The sequence below is a fragment of the Sphaerodactylus townsendi genome, linkage group LG07, assembly GCF_021028975.2.
Source record: "Sphaerodactylus townsendi isolate TG3544 linkage group LG07, MPM_Stown_v2.3, whole genome shotgun sequence".
Classification (NCBI taxonomy): Eukaryota; Metazoa; Chordata; class Lepidosauria; order Squamata; family Sphaerodactylidae; genus Sphaerodactylus; species Sphaerodactylus townsendi.
The window spans coordinates 111,513,545-111,539,250 of record NC_059431.1 but is presented as its reverse complement, the minus strand read 5'-3'; the positions used below and the strand labels follow the sequence as shown (position 1 = coordinate 111,539,250).

General features: G+C 41.6%; 1 protein-coding gene across 3 annotated transcripts in view; it reads right to left on the bottom strand.

Annotated features, from left to right (window-relative positions):
• Nucleotides 1-10,652: 10,652 nt before the first annotated feature.
• PTBP3 (polypyrimidine tract binding protein 3) overlaps nucleotides 10,653-25,706 on the bottom strand; it is a 59,934-nt gene continuing 44,880 nt past the window's right edge. For all 3 annotated transcript variants that reach the window (XM_048503176.1, XM_048503177.1, XM_048503175.1), the window contains 8 exons: nucleotides 25,190-25,364; nucleotides 21,641-21,718; nucleotides 20,479-20,618; nucleotides 20,075-20,108; nucleotides 19,139-19,231; nucleotides 18,289-18,505; nucleotides 17,029-17,106; nucleotides 10,653-16,278 (listed from right to left, as the gene is read on the bottom strand). In XM_048503176.1, the coding sequence (XP_048359133.1) occupies nucleotides 16,146-16,278; nucleotides 17,029-17,106; nucleotides 18,289-18,505; nucleotides 19,139-19,231; nucleotides 20,075-20,108; nucleotides 20,479-20,618; nucleotides 21,641-21,718; nucleotides 25,190-25,364 (948 nt within the window). In that variant the 3' untranslated portion in view covers nucleotides 10,653-16,145. The remainder of the gene's footprint in view (nucleotides 16,279-17,028; nucleotides 17,107-18,288; nucleotides 18,506-19,138; nucleotides 19,232-20,074; nucleotides 20,109-20,478; nucleotides 20,619-21,640; nucleotides 21,719-25,189; nucleotides 25,365-25,706) is intronic.

Here is a 25,706-nt window from a genome sequence, read left to right as displayed (position 1 = left end):
ATAAACTGTCTTCTGCTGGTCTGACCAGCACTGAGCACGCTAAGCCGAGAAATCATACTAAATAAGCTTACTATACTAATTTGCATAATTTTACATACCACCATATCATTGTGATACAAAATTTCTGTTCTATTAAAGAATACGGAGCTAGGAAACTTACGCAAAAAATACTTCCCCTAGACTGGCAAATCATGGCCTGTGGGGCTGTCATGCCCCCAGAGACACACTCACTATTTTCCTTATTTAAGCTTCAGTTATACCCTTAGTTAGAATTAGGGCTGGAGCAAAGGGGAACTGAGCCCGGGGCATGCGTGTGCCCCTGCCACGCCCCCACCAGCCCCAGAATGCCCCCACCATGCCCCCACACAGGTGTGCGTCTGGTGCATCACGTACCTCCCTGTCCCCTTGGTGCTACGCCACTGGTTGGAATGGGCTTAGTTGTTTTTTGTACAGTATTCTATGGGAGGGAACCTCAGTTAGACCCTGTCCCTTTAAGAAGCCCTCTAGAGGCAAAGCACTATAGCATCATTATTGGTTAGCAGTTCCTGCTTTACAGTTTGTCTTTAGTTCAGGTGTCTGGAGAAGGCTGAGTCAGCAATATCTCAGATGTTTAAGGTGTAAAAGATCCATGATATTTTAAGTAATCCAGCTTCAACAGAATTGCAAGGAAACAGAGTCCAAGTAGAGGACACCAGGAGATCTCAGAAGCAGCACGATTTATTTATTTATTTATTGTTTGGATTTGTAGACCGCCCCATCCCCAAGGGGCTCTTGCAACAAGCAACACAGACTTCCTTAGAAGCAGTTAAAGAAAGAGCTGATGTCTGCAAGTTCTTCAAACCATCTCCAAACGTTTTCAGCATTGCAAGTATTCTTTATTTAGATAGACTTCATGGGAGGAGTCAGAGTCCTAAGTTTTCAATATTATTAAACTGTTTTTGAACTGTTACTTATTTGTCTGTGGGTCTTACACTCTGTTCTGGCCAAGTGCAAGACACCTGCTTTTTAGTTTGCTTGGGGAACAGAACAGGGGCCAATAGGGAGGGGAGCTGTACAGGTCAGAATTATTCTATCTGCCCCAAGTTTCTTTAACCTAATAAAGAGGCAGAAATAGAAAGTCATACAACAGTCCCAAGGGCCAGAGAGAACCTTGCATCCATCCATGTGGTCTTACACCAGAGGAAGCACCTCCTGGTCCCGTGATTAAATTTCAGGTGAGCTGCGCACTCCTTGAATAAGTGGGCCACAACTCTTAGAACTGCTTCTAAACTGAAAAAGTAACACAGACTTTCTTAGAAGCAGTTAAAGAAAGAGCTGATGTCTGCAAGTTCTTCAAACCATCTCCAAACGTTTCCAGCATTGCAACTATTCTTTATTTGGATAGACTTCATGGGAGGAGTCAGAGACCTAAGTTTTCAATATTATTAAACTGCTTTTGAACTGTTACTTATTTGTCTGAGTGGAAAGCGATTGCCCCTCCATAGGAAGAACTGAGAAATTTCCTGTGGTAAGGAAAAATGGGAATGTGTTCGATTGATATAGGCCGTGCATAAGAACATAAGAACATAAGAACAAGCCAGCTGGATCAGACCAGAGTCCATCTAGTCCAGCTCTCTGCTACTCGCAGTGGCCCACCAGGTGCCTTTGGGAGTTCACATGTAGGATGTGAAAGCAATGGCCTTCTGCGGCTGTTGCTCCCGAGCACCTGGACTGTTAAGGCATTTGCAATCTCTCAGATCAAAGAGGATCAAGATTGGTAGCCATAGAATTGACTTCTCTCCCTCCATAAATCTGTCCAAGCCCCTTTTAAAGCCTATCCAGGTTAGTGGCCATCACTCACCTCCTGTGGCAGCATATTCCAAACACCAATCACACGTTAAGCGTGAAGAAGTGTTTCCTTTTATTAGTCCTAATTCTTCCCCCAGCATTTTCAATGAATGCCCCTGGTTCCTGAAGTGCATTGCTTGAGAAAGAGAGAAAAATGTCTCTCTGTCAACATTTTCTACCCCATGCATAATTTTATAAGACTTCAATCATATCCCCTCAGACGTTTCCTCTCCAAACTAAAGAGTCCCAAACGCTTGCAGCTCTTTTCCTCATAATAAGGAAGGTGCTCCAGTCCCTCAATCATCCTCGTTGCCCTCTCTCTGCACTTTTTCTATCTCTTTCAATATCCTTTTTGAGATGTGGTGAATTCAGAACTGGACACGAGTACTCCAAGTGTGGTCAGCATACTGCGTTTATATAAGGGTACATGACAATCTTTTGCAGTTTTATTATCAATTCCTTTCCTCTGATTATCCCCAGCATAGAGTTTGGCCTTTTTTCACAGCTGCCATACATTGAGTTGAGCATTCCCATGGAACTATCAATTAAGACGCCTAAATCCCTTTCCTGGTCTGCTGACTGATAGCACTGGGACCCCTGTAGCGTGTATGTGAAGTTTGGATTTTTTGCTTTCCTATGTGCATCACTTTGCATTTTGCTACATTGAACTGCATTTGCCATTTCTTAGCCCACTCACCTAATACAGCAAGGTCAGCTTTGGAGATCCTCAGCAACCTTCCTTTGTGGTTCCTCACCACCCTACTATAATCTTTGTATCATCCTGCACCGACTTGGCCACCACGCTTACCCACCCCTACTTCCAGGTCACTGGCTTTAAGTGGAATAGGTTAAAGAGCACTTGGTCCCAATACGGATCCTTGGGGACACCACTCCCGCATCTCTCCATTGTGAGAATTTCCCATTTACACTTGCCACTCTTTTGCTTCCTGTTTCTCAACCAAGTTTTTAATCCATAGGAGGACTTCCCCTCTTATTCCTTCCATTGCTGAGATTTTCTCCAATAGTCTCTTGGTGAGGAACTTTTGTCAAGAAGCCTTTTGGAAATCCAAGTAGACAATGTCCACTGGTTCCCCCCTTATCCACATGCCTATTTACATCCTCAAAAGAACTCTAGTAAGTTTGTAAGACCCAGGATTTGCCTCTGCAAAAGCCATAGCTGACTCTTTTCTCAGCAGGTTTTGCTTTTGCCTACATGTTTTATAATTTTTATCTTTAATGACAGATTCTACTAATTTACAGGAACAGATGTCAAACTGACTGGCCTTGTAATTTCCGAGTCCCCCCTAAGATCCTTTCTTAAAGATTGGTGTGACATTTGGCCATCTTCCAGTCTTCAGGGATGGAGCCTGATTTCAAGGATAAGTTGCATATTAAAGTGAGAACATCAGCAATTTCATGCTTGAGCTCTTTAAAGAACTCTTGGGTGAATGCAATCTGGGCCAGAGGATTTGGTAGCATTTAGATTTATCAATGGCTGCCAGAACTTCTTCCTTGTCTACCACTATCTTCGTTAGATTCCTCGGATTCGCCTCCTAAGCAGCTTGGTTCAGGTGCAGGAATTTTCCTCACCTCACCTCTTGGGTGAAGACAGATGCAAAGAATTCATTCAAGCACTTTCTGCAATCTCCCTGTCATCTTTTAGCACACCCTTTGTTCCTTTGTCATCTAACTGGCCTACCGCTTCCCCTTTGCTGGCTTTCCCTGCTTTTGCAGTGTACTTGAAGGGCACAACTGTTTGTTGCTGGTTTTGATGTTCACAGCCATGCGTTCCTCCATAACTTTCCTTTTTTGCCTCCCTTACAGCTAATCCTTGCTTCTCTTTTGCCACCATTTGTTATTTCTCTCTGGTAATTCTTTTATCAGTTAAGTTGGACTTCCATTTTCTAAAAAGACATCTTTTTTTTTCCCTAATAATTTCCTCAAAAGCGTCCCTTTGTTAACAATGGTGGACTTCTTTTGGACTGGGCGCTGCCTTTCCTACACTGTGGACCACATTCCAGTTGAGCTTTTAAGACTGTGTTTTTAAATAAACCCCAAGCATCTTGGACATTTTTGACTCTCTTCGTTTTCCCTTTCATCTTCCTAAGACTACTATCCCCCTCATCTTTGGAGTAAATTTCCCGCTTTCTGAAGGCGGATGGGTTCACCATTAGTAGTTGTCACTTGTTCAAGCATGCAGAGATACTGAATCTGACAGCATTGTGAGGTAAACATGTTCCCTATCGGCTCCAACAACGCACTGACTTCCCGCACTCAGGTCCTGGAATTCCCACATAGAATTAGATCCCAGGATCACATCTCCCTGGTTGGTTCCTACAACCCATCTGCTCTAAGCCACGATCATTTTAAGGCATATCCAGAGATATGTTCTCTCCTTTACTACTGAGCCTGAACATGCATTCTTTTCGAAAGCTTATATAGGGATAGTTAAAATCGCCCATTACCACGACATTATTTTGCTTTTGTTGGCCTCTCTGAATTTCTTTTTCCATCTCTAGAATCCTAACTTCAGCGCTTTGAGTCAGGGGGACAATAATATATTCCTAATGTTAAACTATTATGCTTCACCCCTGGTATAGATATTATCCACGAAGTGCTTCTGTAGAGGAATCAAGCTCCCCTGCATTGTCTGGCCATTTTATGTGACACTATGCTCTCTTTGATGTAGAGGGCCACCCCACCCCAATACCTCTGCTGTCCTATCCTTCCTGTATGAGGCCTGTAACCTGGGATAACAGCATCCCACTGGTTCTCCCTCGATTCCACCATGTCTCTGTGATTGCTCCACTATATCAATGTCCTCCTTCAAAACTCATGTACTCCGAAGCTTCCCCAATTTAAGGTCGGTCAGCGTTTCTACTATTAGCATAAAAGACAACTTGTATAATCTATCTCTGTCCCTAACACTGGGATTTATGTGTTTTGCCCTCTAGCCTTTTGTAGACGTACTATCACTCTATCCACATTGCTATGTTCCTCACTTGCCCATGCTTGGATTTGATTTAAAAGAAACCTCCTTCTCTGTCTGCATCCCCATGGACTTCTGTATTCCGAACCGAAGTCACCTCTGAAAGCTCCTGTCGGCTTTCCCCAGGAGATCCAGTTGAAAAGCTGTTCTGCCACCTTTTAATGTTGAGCTACCAGCAGCCTTGGTTCCTCTTTGGTTAAGATGGAAGCCCGTCCGCTTTTGTACAGGGCCCTATGCCTTATCCCAAAAGGTTCCCCAGTTCCTGACAACCGTCTGAAACCCTCTGCTGCCTTGCACCACCTTCTCATCCACGCATTTAAGAGACCCTGTATCTCCTGCTGCCTAGCTCTTCAGCCTCTGGGCGCTGTCACGGAACAGGTAGCATTTTCAGAGAATGCCACCTTGGGGGTCCTGGATTTTAACCTTTTTTTCCTAGCAGCCTAAATTTAGCTTCCAGAACCTCCCGGCTACATTTCCCAATATCATTGGTACCAATGTGTACCACAACTGCTGACTCCACCCCAGCACTGTCTAACAGCCTGTATCTAGACGTGGCGTGACATCCACAACCATACGCAAGACCAGGCAGGCCAAAAGTCACCATAAGTCATCACGCATACTGTCACAAACCCAACTTCCTCTATATTCCTGGATGATCTAATCCCACTCCACTACAAGGGAGCTCCCGCTTGCCTCCGCCGAGGGGTATCCTCAGCAAGCGAGAGGATAGCTGATCACGAGATAAGGAAGGGATCCCATCTCAGGGAGCATCTTCTCCCACCTCAGACTGGCACCCTCTGTCCTGCCCAGACTCCTCATTCTCCATGACATCTGAAGAGATGTCACCTTAGGGATGGGACCCGCCGCTGCTGGAGTCCCTGAAAGTCCTTGTTTGTTGCCCTCCTCACTGCCTCCTCTCAGCTTCTCCCAGGTTCAAGCTACCTTGCAGCCAGCTCAGAGAGAATGGACCACGTTCCAGCTTGAGTGCCAGGAGAGCTCATTGCAGCGTAGGGCACACCCACGACTTCTGGCCTGAAGTGGCGAAGATAGTCATACATGTGACACTCCAGTGCAAAAGGCACTGGCAAGCCCCCATCCCCTGCTGGCTTCCTCTGCGCTTCATATCTGCCTTTGTTTTTTTTTTTTTTGTTTAGATATTTTCAGAGATACATTGAAACTTCTTAGTCGAGTGCCCCTTGGAGCTATCTGTACCTACTATCCCTCTCCAGGGAAATGTCCTTATTAATTGAATTATTTTATTTATTTTAAAAAAGAAAAAAGAAAGAAATTACAATGGCAGCCACTAAGCGCACAGCTGCTTCCAGAGACTGAACTAAAGACTGAATGACTCACCTCAGGAGCCCCACCTTTAGCAGCCCAGGACAAAGAGTAACCTCTGTTAACCCCTGTTATGCCCCACCTCCAGCAGTCTCAGCTCCTAGTAGCCTTAAGGAGAAAAAGAGATAACCCCTGCAAACCCCTGTTAAAAATACACTGTTTTAAAAGATGTGGCTTTGAGAAAAGCCCTCCAAAATGAACACCAGAGTCACTCTGTTCTTCCTGGCCCAGATGCCTTGTCCACTGCTCAATCATTATGCCACATGAGTATCCACTGTGGATTAGAGAGTTCCCATTGAATGATGGCTACATCTTGCAAACTTACTCAGGAACTTCGAGTCCAGTATTCTTCATCAGTTCCCATTCTTCCTGGGGACTGCATAGAACAGAGAATTTCTGACTACACCTTTGACGCAGTTGTAAGGCCTCGAGGTTCCACACATTCCGGCAGTGGCATAGTTCTCTTCCGTGACTGGTTCAATTCCTGATCTCAGGACAATAGCTAAAGTCTCACTGAAGTGTTACTGACATTTGACTCATTATCTTCACCCTTGGCTCTACCAGAACTTTGCTTCCTGCCTCTTATCCTTTTTTAAAAAATCTTGATTTTACAGCTCACCATGCACTTCACAACATTGAGCACACTGCATTGTGTGTGGGGAAGGGTCTAGCTCACCACCACTAGTGGCATAGTGGTTAAGAGGAGGTGCATTCTAATCTAGAAGAACTGGGTTTGATTCCCCGCTCTGCCGCCTGAGCTGTGGAGGCTTATCTGGGGAATTCAGATTAGCCTGTGCACTCCCACACACGCCAGCTGGGTGACCTTGGGCTAGCTAGCCACAGCTCTACGGAGCTCTCTCAGTCCCATCCACTTCACAGGGTGTTTGTTGTGAGGGGGGAAGGGCAAGGAGATTGGAAGCCCCTTTGAGTCTCCTACAGGAGAGAAAGGGGGGATATAAATCCAAACTCTTCTTCTTCTCTTCTTCCTCCTCTGCAACCTCTCCCAGCTCTGTATTTCCCAATTCACATTCCCTACTCAGGACTTACTGACTGCTCCCATGCTGAGGCAAATCTGCTCTATCAGAGGCCCCTTCCGCACACGCAAAATAATGCGTTTTCAAACCACTTTCACAACTGTTTGCAAGTGGATTTTGCTATTCCGCACAGCTTCAAAGAGCACTGAAAGCAGTTTGAAAGTGCATTATTCTGCGTGTGCGGAATGAGCCAGAGATTCTGGAAAGGATCACTACACTTCCTCTTTGGAAGACAAATGAGAACTGCCTCAAAGGCACGTGTGTTGATTGTCTCCACCAGGAAGCCAGGTTGAGGGGAAAGAAGAAGGAGAAGAGAGCAGATGTAAACAGAAGTGGAAAGAGACAAAAACAGAAAAGGAAACCTGACAGAGTTCCTAAAAAAAAAACCACCCCTGTACTCCACTCCTAAGCAGAAAGGTAAGGGAAGAGCCAAGTGACCCCCCCCCCCCACACACACATACACACAGTTGCGAGACATGAAAATTGACAAAGATCCTGGCTCCTGGAACAATAGGAGGAGTCACCCATGCCCTCTCCCTCCGAGTGAGAATGTTTTTCAACTAATGAAAAGAGGGGACATGGATAGAGTTTCTAAGCCACTGGGGTTGTAGTCTTCTATAAAATTGGCTTATATTCTAATTTGGTCCTAAATCTAGAATGCCCTGGAGGAAATATGCTGCATTGAAGTTCAAAGGAGAAAGTTCAAGATCACGGTTGAAAAGCCAAATGAGTCAATAATACGATGTAAGAATTGTGAACTAGGTATTTTGACCAAAATTATAGGATGTTTATATTGTAGACACAAAGGTCGGGTGGCTGCATCAATGTCAGGGGGATGCTATCTAGGCGATTGAGAGACATTCTTGGAACTGTGCAACTGCTTGAAATAACAAATTGTTGCTGCTAGAAAGTTATAGGTAACCAGCCCGCTATACGTATCCACTGCCTGTGCAGTCTTTCCTTGATCTTTACTTTGTAGCTTCACACACTTTATAGACAACTAGGCTTCCCATGGTACTCCTGTCCCATGGGAACTGTGTCACATCCGTTATCTCGTAAGGCAGGAAGCCAGGTGGCTTTCTCTTGCTATCTGCCTTAGCTCCAAAGACTGTTTTTCACAAACTCTTGATAAAACGGGAGGGGGGGGGGGGTTCTCTACGGGAGATAAAGGGGACTGTGAATGCCAGCTTTCTCAGAACTGGTTTTGCCAAGTGTGGTGCTTCAATACTTATTCAATAAATGCTACTGATCAATACCCAAGTCCATTTTTGGATTAAGGTAGCAAAACCTATCAGTAGGATTTTTCTCCATTTCAACATGGATTTATTCAAGCAGCATTTTGTGGCAACTCATCTCTATTTGCCAAAAATCCTTGAACAGCTTTATGTATACCTCAGCAACCAAGTCGGAAGGGTTCAAATTGATCTACAAAATAAGTCCCACTCTGGCAGCCCTGTTTGTGTTTCTCTATGTTCTAAACACTGATCTTCACACACTTCTGCTTGAGAGAAGCACGTTTACATCAGATATGTGCAGCACATCTGCAATAATGTGATGCAGTGTGCAATGAATGGGGAGCTAGACCCTTTCCCACACACAGTGCAGTGTGCTCAATGTTGTGAAGTGTGTGGTGAGCTGTAAAATCAAGATTTTTTAAAAAAGGATAAGAGACAGGAAGCAAGGTTCTGGTAGAGCCAAGGGTGAAGATAATTAATCAAATGTCAGTAACACTTCAGTGAGACTTTAGCTATTGTCCTGAGATCAGGAATTGAGCCAGTCACGGAAGAGCACTCTCCTGGAGCAAATCAAGTCCGCGATAATTGCACCTTCTGTAACTATTTGTCATGGAGCTGGATTGTGAGAATCCATCACTGGCATCTTCTGCTGGAATATTCCATTTCATGGCAATGTCAGTCCTGAGCAGGAACCGGAGCACCAACTAGGGACAGCCAACCTATTGAACTCATTTCCTGCATACCATGTTCAAGACCAAGATGCTGAAAACGATCATCTTAGCTAGCACCCATTTGTGCTCCAGGAGCTGCCATTGGCTGTTCTTCACTGACCATTCTCACCCTATAGCCCTTGTTAATCAAGCTGTTACACACTTGTGTATACCATCATTTTATTTTTGGCCATCGAGTCACACCCGACTTCTAGCGACCCCATTGGATTTTCAAGGCAAGAGACTATGGGAGGCGGTTTGCCATTACTTGCCTCCACGCCACGACCCTGGTATTCCTTGGAGGTCCCCGATCCAAATATGAGCGAGGGACAGGACTGAGAAAATGTGACTGTCTCAAGGTCACCTGCGTGAGTGGGGACTTGAGCCTGAATTGGTCGGGTCAGAGTCAGATACCTTAGCGACCACGCAACGCCGGCTCTCATATATAAAGGTAAAGTTTCCCCTTCAGTTGTGTCCGACCCTGGGGTACCACTGCAAGCGGTGATTTTATAGGCAAGCCGTTTTTGTGGGGTAGTTTGCCATTGCTTTCCCTGGCTACTCTTTACTCCCTAGCTATGAGCTAGGTACTCATTTACTGACCAGGAAATGGATGGATGGCTGAGTTGACCCTGAGCCAGCTGCCAGGATATCTGACCCACAGGGGGCTCGAACTCCTGACCGTGTGAGTGGCAGTGCAAGCACTTAACCACTACGCCACGCGGCTTCTGGCTCTCATATGTACCATCTTCTAAAACCTTGCCTCCGTGTGAATTATAATCAATTAAGACCGTGAAAATGCTTGAGTGCCAGATTCTGGTAGGTGAAAGTGGGGGGGAAAAGCAACAATTAGGACATACAAAGAAATATGGAGAGGTTGATTGCCATGAGTGTTTCTCAACTTGAATGGGGGAAGAGGAACAAGGGGGCAAAGCAGAGAACTGCACATACACTAGAAGATCTGGCATGCACAGCTATGGGCTACATCAGCCTATATCCCCTGTACATTTCATGTAGAAATATGGAACACATGAATTAAAATGAAATAACTAATCTCGACAAAACTCATGTGAAAGTTATTTGCGGCGGCTCAAATCAGTTGCTGGTTTAAGCCTCGCTTTTTCAGCGTGTTGGAAACACCGTCACTCCCTAGTCTGCACAAAAGTTGTGACGCAACTTATGTCATAAGAATGTTCCACGATGATGTGATTTAAGTCTTTGACAAAACACAACCCAGAGAGAGCAAGTGTAAAATGGCCAATAGAAGAAAAGGAACACAAATAAAAACAGATGGACATTAGCTTCACATTAGAAGGGAAAACCCAAAGCAATAGACAAGAACGCAGAAAAAATTTGAGAGTACAGATGTCATGACATTTATTAAGAGGCATGCTACAACTAGAGTTGTTAGAAAAAGAGTTAAGTATAGATACTCAAGTAATAATCAGTAAATACACAAAACTTAAAAGGAATGGAGTTTTTGGCAGTGTACAGAAGTTCAAATTAACCATGCACGACGGAGTTAGAAAATAGTTTCTTTAATATTTCAACTTCTTTGCATTTATAACATCATGTCATCTGAACAATATGGAATCCTTTTCCCCCTCCAATGCCACAAGCTGCTTAACAAAGGAAAGCTGGTATTGTTGCTTATCAAAATATACAAGACAATTGATGTTTTATTTAATATAAAAACCCATTTTATACTTGTTCCCCAAAACCTTTTTTTTTTTTTTTGCCAGGTAAAAAATGTTGTTACAAATATTTACAGCATTTTCTTGTGTTAGATCAATATTTTTACAAACTGAAACAGGGACTTAGAAACATGAGAAAAATTAGGGAATGTCTGACTCCTGTAATTATGCTCCTTTTTTTTTTTGGAATATAGTACTAAGTAGTCCATTAGCCCGTTGCCTTATGCCATTACATTTGGTTCACATTTTTTCTAAAAAGTAGCTTCTCTCATCAAGTGGTCCATTCACCGACGGCATTCATAAAAAAAAGGCCACTTTACATAGAGTCCTTCGGGAAAGATAGCCGGAGAGAAGATTGGGAAGATGTCTCAGTATGTAACCAGAGCAGACAATCTTTGGTCATTGCAATGAGGTGGCAATCCAGTGCAACAATGTGCTTGTTTAGCCATAATATTGTGAGAGTCTGGGGTTAACTTTTTACAGGAGCTGTAGAATGAATTGGGGAACGGGGGACGGGGGACTTTAAAACATTTAAAAGATGAATCCAAGTATGCAGCTGGTTAGTTTTCCACTATGATCCCTAATACTGGACACAGATTCAGAAACCAAAGGTTCTGCCAAAACGCATACCCTTCGCTTATCATGGAAAGTTGTCCCAATACTAAGCTCACCACTATTTTATCATCTCTTCACAGCATGCTCTCGAGGCAACCAACGACGAAGAATTTAACTTGGATTCCTGAATGGTACAGTGTATTGATGCGACAATGGTAGAAGGCAAAGGAATAACAAACCCAAATGAAAGAGTTACAACTGATTGCACACATGGACAGTTCATGAGTCATTTGGTTTTTACTATATAAATACATATTTTCTTGAAAACAAGAATATCGATTTGTAAAGACTGAAATAGAGAGCAAAAAAATACACATTTACTGAAGGCACATAAACTTTGGTCCCATTTTGTGTGTTTTTTTTCCTTTGTAAAAACCCTGAAATTAAGTTTTAGAAGTTTTTCAATTCCAAATAATTCCTAATTGTTAAGATTTGCTCCAGAAAGAGAACAGTCTCATATACAACATACAGATCTTTGCAAAAAAAACCAAAAAACAATTAGGAGTTAATTTGCTTCAAGAAAATCTCTGTGCAACTTGAACAGTTTTCAGCACAACTGTTTAAATCTGGCGGTTTTTGTTCAGTTACCAGTCCACACAAAAAAAGTAAAAGGCAAACAAATACAGCTTTAATGCAGTTAACCACTCTGCCCCCTCTCCTTTGAAAACACCAATGCATACTATATATAAGAGGATCAAGAGTGAAAGGGGAAATCTGAGGTTTCTTCATTACAAAACAAAAGCCTGCGCTATGTTTTACAGCAACAAGATTCCACTGCATACAAGTTCTTAATCTGTGAAAAGACAAAAGGAAAAAAAGAGGTGCCACAGACAACTCAAGGCTACATTTAAGATATATAGGCACAGAGAGCCCTCAAGGTATCTATCCTCCAAGCACAGTTGTAGTACAACTGACAGGGAGACAAAAGGCAACCAAGTTTGGGAAAGGCTTGACATTAATATTTGTTTGAAACTCTACACATTTGCAGCAGGCATAGTAGTTGAATAAACAGTGCAATCCGAGCTTTAATGACAGTTCTAAAATTTGCTTTTCCAATCGTTACAGGGGCTAGCAGCCAGAGACTCCAAGATATAATGAAACTGTTCAAGCACCTGCAGCCTCTGCCAACCACAAATATGCACTTGGTTCCTCCTTGTGCTGGTTTCGAAAGAAAGGAACTGGAAGATTACTGTCCTTCCACTTTGTATCCAAAACCAGTGGCTTTTTGCTCTCAGGAGGAAAGCTGTTAAGACTTACCCTCTAGTAACGAACATCACAATCAACCGAAATGGACCATTCAGCTAAGATGGAGTTTCGGTTGAAAGTTCATCGCAACACTGATTGGCCTTTGACCTAAATTCAAAGCTACTTTGCCTCTGGTCTGTTACTATAATTCGGTGCATGCCATATTACTTGAATCAAAAACGCTATCTTCCCTTCCTCCGGTATACGAAAAGGCACTGTTGCCAAGTCTTTCCAGCCAAAATGTTAAAAGCTTCCTGACTGGTTACGGACCTGAAGGCATTTCATCAGCTGTACAGTTAGTGATTCAACTATATGACGCGGAAGAGATCGAGAACTGCACGGGTCACACAGTGTTGAGCTCAATCAATTTTGAGGACAAATTGTGAAAGAACAGAGAACAGACTTGGCTGATAAAATGCTAGCAAAGATCAAATATTCTGGAAAATTGGTCATTCTATACTAGGATACTTGACAAGGAGAGCTCTGCACGGACGGCTACTATATCCAATAACCACCTCCGCTGAAACACCTTAATTCTGTGGAACACTCATTGCAAACCAAACAGGTAAGGAGGCATCTTATGCTAACGTTCTGCAGCAAAAGAATGAGAAGAAAAAGAAAATGGAAACGTTAGTATTGTTTTAATCTCAATGAAAGGAGTTGCCTTCTAAAGCGTGAGGTTGATAGAGTGTCCTTTTTTAAGAAGAGAGAGTAAATCAAACTGGTTCTAAATGGAACCGTTGTTTTAAATGCAAACAAAGTGTACTGCCATCACTCGCAACTCATGGAAAACAGACGCGTGAAAATAAACCAACCACGTGAAAACAACCACGAAGCGTTGAGAAGACATGCACTACAACAAAGATAATATATGATAAGACCACGCAAGATGGCTATCTACCATCAACATTTCTGCGAAACTCTTTTAAAGGTGCCAGCATATAAAACGTATGCCCTAAAACACACGCTGCGGTTAGTCTAGAAATGACATTTTCTAGGGGCAGAATGAAGCCACTGTTTATGTTGACTGTTTTTCTCCCTTTAAAACTACAAAGTTGCTTTCTTTCAGATTAGATTAGTTAAGTCAATAAATTAAATGTCTGCAATGTGTATCTGCATACACGATATTTCACACTGCACACACACACACAAATGCACACACAAACACATCACCCTCTCCTCTTGATATTGTACACTGCTAATGCTCATTCTCGAAACTTCAGGCTGTTGTTTGTCTCCTGCTTCACAGTTACATTCAACTGCAATAATGTCCCCCTCCTCTGTAGCAGCATTTAACACATCGTGATGACCAAACTTAAGGTAACTTTAATTACACTGAGGCAGCACATTCATTACAGCCCTACTCCAATAAGCTAGTCAAGTCATGTCTAGCTAGGTTGTCGCCCTGAACATGCTTATTCAGAGCTATGTTCCGCTGATATCAACAGAATGAAGAGATCAAGTGCCATACTGGAGTTTAATATGTTTCATATGACACTGCTGAACTAAGGAAAGATCTTGATAACCCTTTGCTAGTTTGTACACCTTGATTTTCAAATGGCTGTGAAGTCATGGTGAACAGGGTCAGTCATTAATGGATACTAAAATTTCCCTGTGTAACACAACGCTGCCCGATAAAAAAATGCACATATTTTAGTAAACAGTGTCCAAAGGTTTCCCATCAGGAACAGCTGGACACCTCCACACAAATGTAGCTATATAATTTAAGGCAGTGGTTAAGGCTCACTGCCTATCCTTTCAACTGACAGCAATGTTACTGAGAGGCTAGCATTTCAAGGATATTTACCAAGCCACCAAATTAAAAATTACCATTTTTTTTAAAAAAAAATGCTAATGCTATGGATTTCTGCTGAGCCGCATTTGCAGAAGGGCCAAATCTGACTTGCAAAAAATATCCAAGATGAGTAAGCGCTACCAGCCGTCACGCTCCGTTTCATTTCTTTAAAAAAAATATGACCAACTCCAAAGCTATCACCCTTAAACTTGAGGAATACCTTACAAACAATGAAAAATTTCAGTAGACATAACATCTTGAGACACCTCTAAAAACATTGTATTACAATCATAGAAATAACTTGTATATATCTATATTTCACCAAAAAAAAAATTTGCATCTCATCTTGCTCTCCAAACAAGAGGGAACATTCAGGACTGAAGTTGCGATGTTGATGAGGGAAAGCAAGTCCATGTTTAGTACAGTAAGCCAAGTCCTGTTGGGTGAAAAGGAATCCTGAGACAAAAAATATTCTCAAAGAGCCAATGGCTCAACAGGTTAGAGACCGTCCAGAAACTGGAGAACATTCTTTTGAGCCCAACAGTGATGTCACTCAGCTGCAACCCCCCAAATATTGTGAAGAGGCCTACGGGACGTGAACTGATTGGTCTTCAGTGTCACCTCCCCATCCCTGTCCCAAAGCACCAAAAATCTGATTTGACTATTACTTATTTAAAACTTTTTAAAATCACCAAACTTTAAAAAAAAACTCTCACCAAGCCACAATACAGTTTAAGATACTTCAGATAAAACTCTAAACTATTGTATCATTATAAGCACATAATAAGGCACGTAAGAAATTAAGTAAATACACAGTAATTCTGATTTTAAGTATTAGAGATTATAGTGGTACAAAAAACCCTTGAGGTTCAACTTTGTATTTTTAAACAAGACCTTACCAAAAATAACCTTTCTAAAAATTTGTCAAACCATATGACAGACCTGAATTTTTTTCCCTTAAAAGTGTAAACAAATTTTTTTTTTCTCTGAAAGAAATGTAAAAAAAAATTGAAATCAGGACATATTTTATTTTTTCCCCAAAAAATCAAGTGACACATAATTTCATATTGATAAAAATTAAATCTCGTGCCATGATTTAATACCTAGTTAAAAGTGTCACTAAGGAAAATTTACTGATGTCCACTGTATGATTTGGAAATCCTGTAATTCCAGAGAGGGGAAGGGCCCTGCCTCTCCTCTAATATTTTCAACTGGTGCTGAGAGGTTGGTCAAAAAAAAAAATTCCACAAAAAACCCAAAAATAATCATTCTTTATTAGTATTGTAAAGCTATCTGCTAAGTTTAATTTGAAGGCATTCTTTCAATGGGGTAATTTAATGGGGCCCAGAAAAGTTGTGCACGGTCATTTTAGAATAAATGAAAAAAATTATGTTCCTGAAATCATTTGAAGAAGGGGCATCTACTGAAAATGTTTTTGTCATTAAATACTAGAGAAGGAAATTTCACGAGAATCATCAGCCTTTTAAACAGCAATACATGTGGAAAGATCCCTTGATTAGTTAATGTGTACAGAAATGCACATCAACTTATTACAAATTTCATAATTGAAGGATGCAGCACTTGTCTTGGCTACTCCAGTCTCTGTCTGAAGGTTTTACTTTCAACTGCAGGTAAAGTCCTTAAAAAGAAAGTGTCCCAACAAATATCAGATTGTAGATTTGGAGAAGGAAACTCTGAGGTGGTGATTTTCTCCAAGATCGTGATTATGAAGCTCAATAAGAGCCTGGATTGCTTCCTCCACTGAACCCAACTGGATGAGAGCCATTTTGTGGTCTTTTCTGAAAGGGAAAAGAAATCAGTTAAACTTCACCTCTTGACAGTTTAATCTCTCAAAAACTTTATGAAAGTCACTGTGGTGAAGTAATTAAGCATGCCAGACTGGAATCTGTGAGAACCAGGTTCAAATCCACCTTCTGCCATGAGGCTTGCCGAGTGACCTCGGGTCAACTATTATCTTAGCCTAACCAACCACATTGTGGGGGGGGGGGGGAATAATCTGTACAGACCTAAGCACCTTGGGGAAAGTGTGGGATTAAAAATACACTAAATATAAATCTTGGCGACTTGGTAATTAGCAAAAGAAGAGCATGACAACGTCAAACAGAAAGGTCGGCATGAGAATCCTACACGGAATTTCATGTTGTTTCTTGATTCTGCTTCCATTGGGAGTGAGAAAAAGATAGGCAACAGGAAGCTCAATGAAAACTAGAAGATATTTAAGTTGTTTTCTATGAGGAATGGCTAATTAAAGAAACAGCATGCATCTTTTTTTCCTTCTGTCAAAGTTTTGTTTACTATATGATGATATTCCGTTAAATCAATAGTTCTACCTACAACTTCTCAGTTTGGTTCACAACTATTGCAAGGGGAAAGAAAGCTCAAGCCATGCACATCTGGGTGAACTACATTTTGTCTATACACTTTTCATTAAACAGCAATTTCATTCCACATAATTCCTCATTTGTTGTCATTAATTAGAAAGTCCCGAGCACGCTGCATGGCTTTCAAAAATAGTTGCAGTAACTTACAGAAAGAATTTGAAGTTTTTCACATTACATCCAGTATTACCAAAAAGACTCTTCAGGTCCTCGACCGTTATAGAAGGTCTGTAAACAGAATTGAGTTATTTGAAACAACTGTAGCATGCATTCTCAACCCATGCCCTCTGGAGGCACCAACAATCATAAGATAACAAAGCACTGATAAAGCAGAACAAATATCAGCAGAAAAAAATAAACAGTTAACTAACAATGTTAGCATTTAATATAAACCAGCAAAAGATGTGAAAATTTAAAAAAAATGCAACCAGATCACAACGTAAAACCATTAAGGAGCAGCCTTAAATTTAATAGAATAAGATCAATATAAAAAGAGGGTGGTAATATAACTTTCCAGCCCCTTATATTTGCCCACTTCGCCGTAATTTTGGAAGGACATGGAGACAGGGTCTTCAATGACTGTTTTAACAACAGGCAGTTCAACCACCCTGGGATGAGGCCATTTAGGGCGTTGAAGGCCACCCCATTCTCAAGTGGGCCCAGAAGCACATTACAGGCAGGATTAATTTTTTTCAATACTCAAGCATGTGCTCACAGGGCCTGAAGGCACACGGCAATACAACTGCTGGAACTCCGCAGCCCTGGGTCTGCTTAGTTCCTCAGTGGGAGACCTTTGGGTAACAATATGCTCACTGTGTTGAGTTCCACATTGGCTGTGCCACTACTTTTTGTATTAAATGCAGCTCCCCAGTGCTCTTCCAAATGATATGACTATGAATAATTGTAGCCAAATTAATTGCCTTCCCCCCACCAAATGTCTATGATCCACTAATTTTCAGAAATTTTACATCTATACATCAGTTTGGAAAAACTGTATGACAGATAATATTAAAAACCGGAGAGATCCAAAAGCAACCACAGGGACACGCTCCCACCACTCTCCCTAGAAATGTCATCCAGTAAGGCATCCAAGGCTGATTTTGTCCTGCATTCAAACTGGCAGCTGGACTAAACTGTGCAGAATAGCAAAGTCCACTTGCAAACAATTGTGAAAGTGGATTGAAAGTGCATTATTCGGCATGTGCGGAAGGGGCCTGAGAAGTAGGCATGTAGATTGCCTTCTGAGAGCAGCTTGTTCATTTAATAATGCAAATTATTTCAAAACAGGAATTTATTTCTACGCTTAGCGTATGTATAAAGCGACACCCTGGATCAGAACTACGGCCTACAAAAAATATACCTCTCTCCTACATACCTCCCAAAGTAGGTAGCTCATGTCTGGATACTTACGGAATGTTGGAGAGGTGCAGAGTTGCAGATGGTGGGAAGATATTTTGGAAGTTCTTTGAGCCAGGTTTCTTAAAGCGATGCAAAGGGCTATTACTATAGTCTTTAGTCAGCCCCTGGTCCTCTTGTCCCTCACGGGGGAGCTGTACGGTCTGATGCTTTGAGAGTGTAACACGGAGCACCTTTCCATAAAGTTTCTGTCCATTTAAATGATTCATGGCTAAAATATTTATGTCAGGAAGTTAAGATCTTGAGAGAACAAACGGAACTGCTACTTTGATTTTGAAAACTAAGGATCTTATTCAATTATCTGTTACCGATAGAATTGGATGTACAATTCACTCTACCTTAATCTTCTATTGCACTGTTTCATATTCTAAAAGCTAGAGTTCCACATTTTCAGAAGATTTGCTTTGAAACGTACCGACACACCTTACGTTGGCCAGAACAAGTTTTCTCCTTACTTACTTCAAAGCAATTTTAGGGACGGAGCAAACAATTAGGTACCAATTTACATACTGGTACCAATTAGGTACCAGTATGTTATTGCTGACTGTTACTGACACTGTTGCTGACCGCTACTGGCTGTTACTGAAACAAGAGTCTCTAGCTTAACAGACTTTCCAGTTTTATCAAAAGAAAATACGCATCACAGTTTAAAGTTATAGTATACAGGGATTATGAAAGAAGCACAAGACCTTGGAATACTTCAATCTAGCAGTCTGTAGGGCTTTTAAAAAACAAAACAAAATTACATTATCTAGAGCTTGTCAGAAAAAAACCTACTGCATTTAACATGAAATGGGAATGAAGAAGGACTACAATAGCCAAGCCTTTAACTGACTGTCCATACCTATCTGAGCTTGGGTTGCATCTGCCATCTGAACCAAGGCATTTTCCTTCTTATTAAACATGATTTTCACACGGTGGACATCACCATAAACACCTGCCAAAGTGAAAAAAAAATAAGTATCCTGAGTATGCTATGTCACAAATGATCTTTAAGGAATAGACTTACTGTTAGGAAGCTGGTATATTTAGAAGTAATGCTTGAGATTGCATACCATGTTTCTCTGAAAATAAGACAATGTCTTATATTAATTTTTGCTCCCAAAGAGGCGCTATGTCTTATTTTCAGGGGATATCTTATTTTTCTGCATGCTCTGGTGTTCTGTTCGACAGGCATGCTTCCAAACAAAAACTTTGCTACGTCTTACTTTCGGGGGATGTTTGATATTTAGCACTTCAGCAAAACCTCTACTACGTCTTATTCTCAGGGGATGTCTTATTTTCGGAGAAACAGGGTAGCTTTTGAGGCATACATATATCTTGCATAAAGACTGAGCTTTATTCTGTCCAAAACTCAGCAATACTAAATTGCAGCCTGAAGAAATACATTTACTATGACACAGTGATAACTAGAAATGCCTGCGATTAGAATTTCCTGAGCAGTTTCAACTAAGACATGTTTGGGAAGGAAGACAACCCTGGTAAGTATCTTTAACCATGCATGGATGATCATCTTGCTACACATAACCCTAACTAGTGAAGCAGGTTGTTCTACGGCTTCCTATATTAAAAGCTGCAAATAGTTGACCGCAAAAGACTTCACTAGCATTACCAGCAGTATTCACTGTATTTTATTAATTGCTGTTAGCTGCTCTGAGCCCCACTTTGCGGTCGGTGGGCTGAAATTGAATTAATTAATCAAAAAACCCCAAACAAATGTAATTAAAAATAATTAATCTTTTGCTATTTTTTTTTAAAAATTGTACAAAAAACAACTTACCAAATAAGATAAAGAGTCCATCTGGTGTGATTGCCTGCATCAGACAAGAACATTAAAATACACATTCATTTTTTGATTCATAATATTGATAGTTAAAATCATTCTGAGATTGAAGGCAGGCATACGTGACAAGATTATTTACAAGTCACAACAAACATTAAAACTTATCTTACAAGTACCAAGAAGCCTTAAAACACATCTAGAACATTCGTAGATATATTAGAACAAATGAATCTTTTCCTGTTTGAGAGCATTATTAATTAGCTAAAACGCTAATAATAAAATGTCAGGGTTTTTTCATTGATGACGGTATTATATTGAATCTCTACATTTTGGTAAGTACGGCAGACTAAGCTGTAATCTACCATGGTGTTATGATTGACAGGACATGAATTTAGCCTTACATCAGGATTCAGGTTGCTGATAAGCAAGACAGAATTTCCAGGAATTCCCGCAATGCCTGGGATGGCCATCCGCCCGGTCATGGCAGAGGTGGTGATTGCAAGAGGACCAAGAGCGCTGGGAACAGTTGGGACCGACAGACCTGAGAGTCAAAAGAGTGCCATGAAAGCATTGTAGAATGTCGCTCATTTCTGACACCACTAAAAAGGGCAAATCTACCATTACAATACATAAAAACAATGCTGCATTTACCTGTCACTGTTGTTCATCGTGTGCTTTTCTGGGCAGGCAGGAAAGGGACTGCGCATGTGCAGGCCTGCTGCGGAGAAAAGTATCAGGCTTTTCTTCAGGCATTCTTGCAGCAAGACTGAGGCTCCAAAGAGGAGGGGGAGGTGGCACTCTGTTGCTATAGGAATGTCTGAAGGAAAGGTTGATACTCTTCTCCACAGCAGACCTGTGCATGCTCAGTCCCATGTGTGCCTGCACATAACACCACAAAGATGAATGCACATTTCATAAAATAAAATCCTCTAGTTTTCCTTCATTATTGGCACAGCTCCAGTTCCTGCCATATTAATATCTGCAACCCACTTTGACAATACAATTAAAATATCATATCACCATAATAGTTTTGTACCAATCCAGCTACTGATGGATTTATTTTCTATATACCTAAGGCGAGGTTCTTTTTTAAGCCACGGATTTAGAAGTTAAATATATTAATTAATTCCATTACACCAGAGGTCTGCAACCTGCTGCTCTCCAGATGTTCATGGACATCAAATTCCGTGCCCAATTGGCCATGCTGGCAGGGGCTGATGGGAATTGTAGTCCATGAACATCTGGAGAGCCGCAGATTGCAGACCCCTGCATTACACTATTCACCTTAATACCGTAGAAACATTTGCAGGAGAATTATACCCAAAGGCTCAAATGAATACCTAGGTGTTGAACTTCAAGGTAGAATTTCTAGGAGTTGAAAGGTGATAAAATGCATAGATTATGAACAAGTGCCCCTCCCTGTACCATAGGTAACACAGGTACGTAAAAAGGTGCCAACATTTATTTCTCTGTTGTTCAACTATGCATTATTCTTTTGTTTTTTTAAATGAAAACTGAGATCACAACAGCGGCACAAAACAAAACAGATTCAACAGGACTTGCCTGCAGCTTGTGGAAAGCCAATTGCAGGAGCAAAGCCAGCAGCTCCTGCATATGGAGAGGAGATGATGCCCGGAGTGCCTAAAATGGAAAACAAAATTGCAAAATACCATAAAACACAGCACATAAAGGACTTGGGAAGGGGCTAGCTTGACGCTCATTTGGGAGGTTGGACGTGCTCTTTCTGTTCCTATGGCCTCCTCAGTTCACACGATTTAGGAAGTACTGACCTTATTTCCAGGCCATACAGGCGATCATAGGATTAAGTGACTTTAAGGTCTGCAAGGTTCTGTCCACTAACAAAAATGTAGATTTCACTCAAACACGCCCACCCACAAGGCTGGCGAACATGCAATGTCAAAACCATAGTTTACTGTTATATAAACAAGACCCAAGCTTCTTCCCTGGACTTAAGATTTTTCCTCACATACTTAGGAAAAGAAGAGCCCTGATGGAGCAGATCAGTGGTCTATCTAGTTATAGATGTGAAGGCCCCGGCGGAGAAAAAAAACCCAACAAAAATTAGGGGGGCAAAGTTTTCCCTTGTTTTTCCCCCCAAGGCTTTAAAAAAAATTTTCTAACAGAAACATCTGAAATTTTGGCAAGTAGTAAAAAAACCCCTATGAAATATTTTCTGTTTTAGAGTGAGCAAAATGCTTTTAAAGACATAATGGACCGTGGAGCAACCTAGACATCTATCCATTCCTCTCCCATCCTAAACCTACTTACTGTGCAGATAGAGAAAGAGGGGGGTAAGAACAGAGGGGTCAGCAAGATAAAATGGACCCATAGTTACCTCAACCAAAGGCCCAGGGGAATACCTCTGTTTTGCAGGCTCTGTGAAACTGGTTAAGATCCTGCAGGACCCTGGTATCAGACGAAAGGGAATTCCACCAGGTTGGAGGCAAAGCTGACCCCAAATGTCCTTGGGGTCAGAGACCATCAGGATGTTATTACCAGAGGACCGAAGTATCCTCCATGGGCAATATGGGGAGATTTCCTCCCCAAGTGCCACTGTCCCCAATCCTGGAAAAATGAGGTCAGTCATTGTAAGGCTGTGTCCCAAATTCCAGCAAAGGTAAGACGGTGGGTTTAAGGTCATCATTGACCATGTCAAATGCTGTGGTGAGATCTAAAAGCACCAGCAGCACTGACTCGCCTTGATCCACTGGCAGATGGAGCTTGTCTGTGATGGTGACCAGCACAGTCTCTGTGCTTTGGCCAGGGTGGAAGTCAAACTGAAATGGGTCCAGCAGAATTTGTCATCCAGAAATATCTGCAATGGCTCCACCACTGCTCTCTCAACTACCACATCCAAAAACAATAAATTCAAAACTGGGCGGTAGTTGATTGGATCTGATGGATCTTGAGATAGTTTCCTTAACAGCAGTTATACCACTGCCTCTTTAAGCCCCCAGGAAAACTCCCTGAGGGAGACTGACAATTTCCAACAGGGGCACAATACCTCATCGCCACTGGCCTTTACCAGGGATGATTGGCAGAGATCTAGAAAACAGGTAGAGGACAACTATTAATACTCTTATCAACATTGGCCTGGGAGAGCAGGCTGAAATAGTCCAATACCAGACTTGAAGGCGGGCAAGTGGGCCTCAGTGTGCCAGGGGTCCACACTGATGCAGGAGCAAAGAGGATATCGGGAGTGATCTTGTCAGTGGCTTCAGAGAGCCAGAGATTCCAGCTGTCTACCAGCTCACTGAGTTTGCAATATACCTCTATTTTGATATATGTTCTTGTACTGTTGTGTTTTGTTTTTGTGCATTCCTTGAAGATGCTCCTTGTTTCCTCTGTTGTGATTAAAGTCATTTTGTGATTATAAAGCCACTGAAATTCTCACAGAAGGGAAAACCCTGCTAGCATGTATTTTCATGTGATTCACAACGTTCACACTGATCTTAACCTGAGGTACTATATCTGTATTTTAGACTAAAAAAAGTTTGTACCCCAAGGTTCCATATGCAGAAAGCCACTGCTCATGAAAGGACCTTATACTATTCAGTCCTAAAATGTACATCCGGTATAGTGCTATGCTTTTGCATAAGCATTTGCACTAGCAGCACAGATCTACCTGCTAGCAGTTCCTTGGAACCAACCCTTTTGAAAATAAAGCAACCCTTCGAAATGAAAGCCAGAAGAAAAATATTAACATGTTGATGTGTAGAACAAGTTAAAGACAGAAACAAGTTTTATCTGCATTTCCAGAACAACAAGTTCACACTCTTTACTGGTGATATTGGGGTCCTTCCAAAAAATTAGCAACAAATTGGTCCATTAGCAATTGAAACATCCCCTTCCGTCTCAACTAATTCTTATCTTTCATCTTATTATAGCAGCTTTACAAATACTACAAAAAAGTCAGCCTACTTTGCATTTGTAATGCATTCATCAGTAGGCTATATGATTGACAATTGACAATATATGTTCTAATTGTTCATTCACAGTTCTGATTTCCACTATTAGTCATTAAGCAAGCAGCCAGCAACAAAAAGCTTATTCAGCCAGACAGGGGCTGCGTGAGAACTGATACCAAATACAGACATACAATACTGCTATGTTTGTCTAAATGAGCAAGAGTCTCAGTGTGCAGTAGGCAAAACTCCTTTTCTACATGTCGTGGAGTTCGGAATTCTAGTGAAGTAATTAAACTATTTTATACTCTAAGCGGGGCTTAACCTCAAAAAGGAAACAGTTTACATAAATTAAACAGGACCGGGCACCACCTTAAGCCTTCATTCTTTAAGCCATAGGTGTCAAACTCGCGGTCCTCCAGATGTTATGGACTACAGTTCCCAACTGTAGTCCATAACATCTGGAGGACCACGAGTTTGACACCTGTGCTTTAAGCGTAGGGATGCATTATTATTGAATGTGACTGCCCGGTATATCCTGTTCACATTAACACGATACTGCACGTCAATCTTTGTGAGCAGGGCTTGTAACTTCGGAGCGCTTTCCAAGGTTACAATGTATTGTTTTGTGACTTTCCTCTTACACTATATAGCTTTTGCTAATGCACCAAATGCAGCGCTCCGAAGCACATTAATCCATTATACCAAGCAGCCCATATTATATACAAGTCTTGTCAGAGAGTTTATGGAGTACCATTTTTCTGTGACATTCATGACCACTCACAAAGTTTATCTGTAGTGCATGCTGCATTGTGTCCACAAAAATTTTTACAGTTGAATATCGTTAGTTCATTATAAAAGTTCGCTTAAAAAAACACGTTTGTATATGTCCACTTTAGGACAGCACAAAGTGGTTTTGGAGAATTACTATTTTTTGTGATAGTTTTCCCAGGTAGGGCATGTAAATTTCATGCCAATATTTTACTGCTGTTTTCAGCGCAAGGAAACAGCAGGCAAAGCAACTTGTATGATGGTCAAATAAATTTCCCCACCCGTCCTTTAAACAGCTCAAAGCTGTTTACACGGTTCTCCCTCATGTTATCCTCTCAACCACCCAACAAGGTAGGCTGGGCAGACAGCAACTAGCCAGCCCGACACCCTTCATGGCAGAGTGGGGATTTCTTACCAAAAGCAGCAGCCATAGTGGGGTCAATGGAAGGCTGCCCATCGCCCGAAGGAAGGTCCAGCCGAGTAAAATCTCTGCTTTTGTCATTGTTGTACTTTACATTAAGGCTTGTGAGTTTAGAAAAATCAATACGAAGAGTGCAGCAAGCATTGTAGATATTTTGACCATCGAGAGCCTAGGAAAGAAAAAGAAAAATACTAACTTTTAATCCGGTTTCAGGACCAATATATGTCAACTGGCACTCAGAGACTTGAAGAAGGCAGAAGGGACAGGCAAAAGAACGAGTGGGTTTTTTCCCGTTCCCCATGTTCTCCTATGTTCTAGGCCAGGGGTGTCCAACTCTGGCGCCCCAGATGGTCATGGACTACGATTCCCATCAGCCCCTGCCAACATTACCAATTGAACATCTGGGGCGCCAGAGTTGGACACCCCTGTTCTAGGCACAAGGAACTTGGAGTGTATTACCATCACAATTTTTGAGCTCTGGAGCTCTACATGGCCAAATTAATTTAAAATT